The following is a 7058-nucleotide window of genomic DNA, read 5'->3' as shown; positions in this document are numbered from 1 at the left end:
CACACACACACACACACACACACACACACACACACACACACACACACTTAATGAGGTCATGCTGCTATCAGGAGCCTGGTGAGTTGAGGACCTCCACACCTTCTGCATTAGCCTCCATATTTTTGGCTCACAATGGTTATTCTGCCCTGACAAAGTTTGAAATAAAAATAAATTAAAAAACAGGTGTCAGTGCTACACCTGCACTCAAAAATCAGACAGATAGGATTTTTGTAAAATCAGACACTGTGACTGAATCCTTCAGCTCAGTCTATACAACATATAGTCAGCCAGGCCTCTCGGGGACCCACACCTCACTCTCACCATTTACATACACCCACAAGTAGGAATAAGACGCACGTGGAGCGCATTAACATCCTGGAACTAAATCAGGAAAGTTCTGACTTTTAATGAAAGATACATGACACGACTTCTTTTAACCATTTAAGTTCTGCCTCAACTCAAATGTAGTGCGTTGATTTCAGCTAATGATGGTGAGTGGTACTGATACATTACTAAGTGCATCAAAAGATTGTATTTCATTTTTCATTTCGTTTTACAAATTACCAAATCATTGTGGTCACTTATCATAAAAATTACATAAATAAGTTTATCAAAACATGATTATTAGCCGGCAGGTAATTCTACTTACTCCAGCATTACTACTTCTGCAATACAAAGAGAATCAACGTCTCGGACAGAGGGACGCATTTACACCTTTTTGACCTCGTGAGGTGTTTTGAACAATCGTTTTCAATCTGCTTTAAAATGCCTCTTGGATGCATTTACACAGAGCTTTTTCGAGATCGGATAGCTCTCCAAAGAGAAATAAAGTATAAATGGCATCAAAGCTCCCTTATGCTGTATTTTATAGAAACAAAAGGGACAAATATATTTTACAGCAATGTGGACACTGAAGTGTGGCAGAAAACATTAGTTTGTGTATCATATAATAAAATGTTATGTTGCGTGACTTGATTTACAGCTAGAGGCACAGAAACCATATAAATCATCCATGCTTCATTATGCAATGAAATGTCTGAAATTCAGTCTAATGTTTAAAAATAAATAAAAGGTGGGGTTCTTTGTGTCACAGTTACTGTAAATCTGAGCAAACCTCTGCTGCAAGATGTTAATAGCGAGGAGGCAAACACATTTTAGTTTTGGACAAATCCACACTGCATCCCAGCAATCCCCCAAAAAGTACCTAATGACTCTCTTAACCTCGCATTCCTCTCTGTCCATCTTAATTAACAGCTGCGCCGTTATTCCTCGCTGCTTGCCATTGTCTTCAAATCAAATGTTCCCGGTTGAAATCTGCAAAGACGGAACTTTTCTGTACATTCCCTGGAGCGTGCAAGTGATGAAGCCATTAAAGCGTCTGAATCGGACCGAGTTGATGTGCCGTAATCATGCTGAATTGTTGCGGCTGTTATGGCATTATATGCAGGCACTTGTGAGTGCCACCTCTGCTGGAAGCCTCATACCGCTTTTCTTTCAGGATCAGGGGCGTGCTCCGTGCCGGGTTTTAGGTGGGCATCGGAGCATGTCACGAACATTTGGCTAGACCCCCCCCCCTCTCTCCCGCCCCTCTTCTGTTTCTACACTGCGATCCACACACTGCCAAGGTCACTGGATTAGCATGCATGAGAGAAAGCGCACAATATTCGCTGAGCATGAACCAAACGTAAACAGGAACGGACACCGAGTACACACAGCATGCTCTGTAGCTCCGCTTAAAAAGGGGCATTTTGATTTGCTTCTTCCCTAGCAGCATGTGTGAAAGCATCAAAACTGAAAACCTTCCCTTTTGATCTGAATATTTCTTTTGTTATACATTCAGTTAATTTCCAACAAACCTTGTATACACAATAGCAGCTGACAGAGTCTCTGGATGTACTTGTGAAGCAGTGGGTTTAAAATCTGGTTGATGTGAGATTTGTTGTATAAAATGTATTCTCGCTTCCAGGAAACCTGTCACTATGTCAAATTGACCTGATAAAAGACAGATGTGACAATGATTATTTCTGAATAACGACACATATTGTTCTAAATTTCACTTTCATGGGAAGAGGAAGAAAAAAAAAGGGCATGTAGCATGTACAGGATATTCAAAAAGGTGTGGCTGCATCTATCCCCAATCTTTTCCAAAAAAACAAACACCAGATTGGTGGACAAAGTCATTCTGAATAAATAAGATAAGGTCCACTGCTGAATCAGAAGAAGAGTGACATACAATACAGCTCATGCACTGGAAACCAGACCTTTAAAAAAACATCAAAAAGGTTGCCAAATGCCCGAAACAGCTCATTAATGTAAACCGTTCTTATCAAGGACAGGACTTGAATTTCTCCGTCATCTTCCAAGTCAAAGAAATAGAAAAGAGGAAAAATAAATCATCTCCTCAGCGCATATCTGGAGAAAGACAGTAACATCCTGCCTGAGATGTTTCTGATAACTAACAGTGATACATGCCGCATGCCTAAGCGATGCTTGCTGCTTCAAGTCCCATGATCCTTTGTGCTCTCTCTCTGCACAAGAGCCCGTAATGAAAAACAGACAAGGCTCTCCCACTGCAGCGACCACAAAAACCTCTACTCACTACACATGAGAGATTAGCCTGCTCATTAGGAGAGAGGGAAGGAGCGAGAGGAGAGGGAAGGAAGACAAAAAGAAACAGGGACGCCTTTCCAGGAAAAAGGCCACGCTGAGGCAAGGGTCCTCTCGAGAGAAAACAGTCCCGGTCTCCCCTTTCTTACAGACTATACAAACCAGAACGGAGGTTTAAAACAGTGACCTGCTTTACATGTTTTGCATCAATGGCGCGGGTTGAATTGAGGCTAGTTTATATACGAAACGTTTAGCACGTCAGTGATGCTGCAGACCCTGTTTATGCAAAGCTGTAGTCGCTTAATGAATAGGACACAATCGGTGTCAGTGACGTTTAAATGCGATTTTCTACGCCCCATTATCAGCTGAAAAGCATGTTGTCTCACACTACTACTTATGCTCTCCAGTTGAGAAAATCTCAACAACTAACTGCTGCCGTCAAAATACATGAAATTTAGATTATGAACACTGAGTGGAGCAAAGGAAAAAACGAGGGTGGGGGGGGGAAGGAACATCAGTGGTTTGCGAAACACTTTGCTGGGAACCAGACTTGGGCCAATTTAATCCATTTAGTTCTTTGAGAAAAAGTGAAATGGCTCAAGTTGTTCTTCGGTATGAGCGATGCCAATTTTGAGATGGTGCATGTGAATTACCACATGACGCCTCGCTGAGTTGGCTGACGAGTGAAGAAAATAAGCATTCGATTGTCGTTTTCAGAGGTAGGGAACTTCAATTTTAGACGGGTAGAGTTTACAGGCGCCAACGCAGCCCTGCATTCACACAAGCCTGTTCTTTGGTTGCTGCTGGATCGGCATATTTGCCTGTGTGAGCAATGTTGCAAAACAAAGATGAGGACAGGATGAAAAATACACTGTAGGAGCCAGGGAGCTCATTTTAAGAATCAACTTGTAAACTGTCCTTTTCCAACAGCTACAGCACAGGGTGTTTAAAAAAAAAAAAAAATAAAAAAAAAAAAATAAAAAAAAAAATAAAAATAAAAAATAGGTGTTGAGCAACACTTCCTTGATAGCAGTCCATTTTCTAAACAGCATTCTTATTTCTCTCCGCCCTCATTTGTCCTACGCTCCCAGAATGCATCAATCAATTACCAAAAAGCTGTTAGCTGAGGAAAACAGCACCATGTTTTTGTATTATAAAAGCATAATTCACAGTCATTACAATAAGAGGAGTGCTGCAGTGTGTGCAGTAATTACTCTACATGCAATGATGAAGTCAGGTGCAAAAAAAGGTCCTCCTTTCCATTAGTGGATTTACCAGGAGAGACATTAAGTTTAAATCTGTGAGATAAACTGTTGCATTCAGCTGTACAATACCAACGGGTCAACTAGCAGCAAAAAAAATAGAGGAAAAGCAAAGTGTCTTTGAAGGTACGAACTACGAAGGCAGACTATATGCGCTGCAGAATACTTCACAGGCCCAAAATTGTTGCACTTTTTTTGTCTTTACCCGAGTAAACACTTTGAGGAGCCACACAAGTTGCCCATATTAAAAAAGACCTTCAGGGAACAAACATATAATTGCATGTATTTATGAGAAGTGGTGCTTGTAGTTTAGACCTCTTCAAGTTGGAACACGTACTACATTCGAGCCTGCAAGCACCTGTAGTCTCTGACATGTATGAGAGTACATTGCTGCAAAGGTTGCTTCACCACTCGCTGCATTCGTTGAATTTGTTCACCGTTCACCTAAATTACATTATTTTGTGTGGAATTGAGAAGATTGCTAAACTCCGCTGCCCCAAGTTACCGATGCAGACAGGGGTAGACAAAACAGGCTACTCATTTCTAGCTAGCGAAAGTCAATTTTGTGAGCAGAAATGACAGGTGCTGTAGCAGGTTTCTCAGCTGTACGTAGCAAGCTAATCAACCTAACGTTAACTAACCCTGTAAAAGGGCATCAGTAAGCACTTGATGGCAAATTTAAATCTGGAATCTCATGTCTCTTGCAGTGCTCACAATAGTCATAACATACAAAAAGGTGTCAGGTAAGTCTTTCGACTTACTGTAAGAGAAACTGATGCGAGGTGTGACATCCTCCTCAGTCGCCGTCAGTGATTGGAGGCAGATAGCTAATAGCAGCGCAGCAGCCAGAAGACAGTGGACAGTCGCAGCTAATGTCCACATGGTTGCCTGATCCTCTCAAACAGACATACACAAATGCACACTGTTTGTTTTAAAATTCCTTGGAATTCATTAAGCCTCCCTTGACTCCGCGGAGCTTTACTTTCTCACTCCCATCTTCCTGCGGGCTGAGGGGGAGTGAACGTGTCCTTGATTTGATTCTTGTACTCCCAGTGGTCCTTACACACGGTTAGCAGGCTCTTCACACAGAGAAGAGGAATCCTTTCTGGATTAAAGGCTGCTTGTTGTCATCTACTCATAGTGCTCTTCGACAGATCAGCACTAAGCTCCAACCGGCGGCCATTCAACAGAAGTAATTTTGATTCTGTGGAGAGAAGAGAGAGAAGTTGTTTCTTTATGTTTGATCCAAAAACGTAAAAAAAGAAGATGAAACACAAGCTAGAATAACAGATCCAGATCCAACTTCTGATGCTATAACCCACAACTATAAAAGCAAAATAACTGATACATTTGGACGCGGTTCATTCAGGCAAATGCTACATATTTGACTGCAAACAACGAATTGAGAATTCAAGAATTAAGGTGTTTATCGCTCAGAAATCACCCACCTCATCTCTCTGTCCTGAGACTTTAATACAGAAATGTAGCATACTGATGGCTTTGGCTAAAGCCTTGACGACAAAAACAAATATTTATGCTCCTATGGTTTACTCTTTCACCACACTGCCAAAGAAAAACTCAACTAAACAGACCGTTCAGACCACCAGCCAGCTAACATGAGCACACACATCATGTGGTAGCTTAAAGGTTTCACCAACTTTAAAGTCTAAGTGAATGTCCAATTTGCACTGAAGCCCACAGCGGTTCTCTCCGAGATAAAACGCAAGTTGGACTCTTTTTTTTTAATCCCCATATTTAATTAAGCTGTCAACAAATCGCTGAGAGATCCCCGAGAAGATAATATGGCAGCTTGGCTCTAATTTTGTGGCTTTGTTGGGAAATAAATGAAAGAACAGTGACTCCCAAGACAAGTCTGTAATTTGTCTCAAAGAGGAGCAATGAACACATCTGCTCTCTGACTTTTATTGGCCTCAGTACGAGTGTGCAGATATGGTCCCGGTTATGCAGATGTATGCCGAGATTTTTGATTTAGTAGGAGGGGGGGGGGGGGGTTGCATTTCTTGGAAAACACTTGAAATAGGTACTACTCCCTCTTTGTTAAACAAACACAGGACATGTGATTAAAATAACTATACAAAAATAATCATAAGACATCTATGATCAAAATTAGAATGTCACATGTTTTGCTTGTGTTGACAAATCAATATGTTGGCCTGTTGATGGTGCTAGATGAGAAGTGAGGGGATTACCAAAAGTACTACAATTCATCCTGAGAATGAGGGACAAATTGTTACTCGATTCTCATGGTTTTACCGATATCTTAAGAGTTCAGACACCTAAGTCAGTGAACAAAGCACAGCCTGTTTCTGTGATATGTGAACACAACTCACTACTACTTAATGCACAGCAGCGCTGGATGTCTCCCCCCTGAGCTCTCACTTAGGTGGCGACGTTGAGAAAGTAAACACCGGAGAGCACATGGCGTCTCTGGTTGAGAGCTTACATCACTGCTACAACTCCCACAGGACCTCATTCAAATGTTTACAGTATAGCTAATCAATCCATACGACCAGGGGGCTCAGTTAGTGGCCCCAGGTAGTCTACTGAGACAGTGCCATTTTAAACTTCAGATCAAACTGGTCTTACAACAACAGAAAGCAGGACAAACCGAGATTTACAACCCCGTCCCCCCGCCACCTGCCTGGACAGAGCAGTTGGCCAACACGCCTACAGACCAGCACCACTAGCAGTTTGCTAACTGGATGGCTTGTATAGTTCACTGGCAAGCTGTCCGTCTGGCATAATGTCTGCGTATCTGCCATTTTTGTAGGTAGGTGAAGGCTCATCTGTATCACATTTGCTAGGACAAGACAGATTACTCTAGTTTTTCCTGAATATAACCTCTCTCAGTTATCTCTGCCTCGCTGTCACACCCATGTCTCTGTCCGTCCCCAGGGTCTCAACCAGTGGACCAATACGTCTGTGTCCCTCTTCAATTCACTACCAGCCTGCTTTGGCTCCTGCTGCGTCACTGAAGCAAGCCAAGTGGGAGGCTAAAACACCAGTCCGTGATCCGGTAACATCTCCCTCCTCCTGTGGCTGGTGCCTCTCATGCCTGCTGAGATGGCAACAACAAGCATGGCAGCCCAGCGTGTGTCTCTCTCACTCTCTCTCTCACACTCACACACACACACACACACACACACACACACACACACACACACACAC

General features: G+C 42.4%; 1 protein-coding gene across 2 annotated transcripts in view; it reads right to left on the bottom strand.

Annotated features, from left to right (window-relative positions):
- Positions 1 to 7058, bottom strand: part of sema4bb (sema domain, immunoglobulin domain (Ig), transmembrane domain (TM) and short cytoplasmic domain, (semaphorin) 4Bb) — a 48521-nt gene that overhangs the window by 22282 nt on the left and 19181 nt on the right. For both annotated transcript variants that reach the window (XM_031848341.1, XM_031848342.1), the window contains exon 2: positions 4631 to 5073. In XM_031848341.1, the coding sequence (XP_031704201.1) occupies positions 4631 to 4751 (121 nt within the window). In that variant the 5' untranslated portion in view covers positions 4752 to 5073. The remainder of the gene's footprint in view (positions 1 to 4630; positions 5074 to 7058) is intronic.

This window comes from Anarrhichthys ocellatus, unplaced genomic scaffold (assembly GCF_004355925.1).
Source record: "Anarrhichthys ocellatus isolate YVR2014 unplaced genomic scaffold, GSC_Weel_1.0 scaffold8, whole genome shotgun sequence".
Classification (NCBI taxonomy): domain Eukaryota; kingdom Metazoa; phylum Chordata; class Actinopteri; order Perciformes; family Anarhichadidae; genus Anarrhichthys; species Anarrhichthys ocellatus.
Note: the sequence above shows the minus strand (reverse complement) of the source record. Positions and strands in the feature narration are given on the sequence as shown.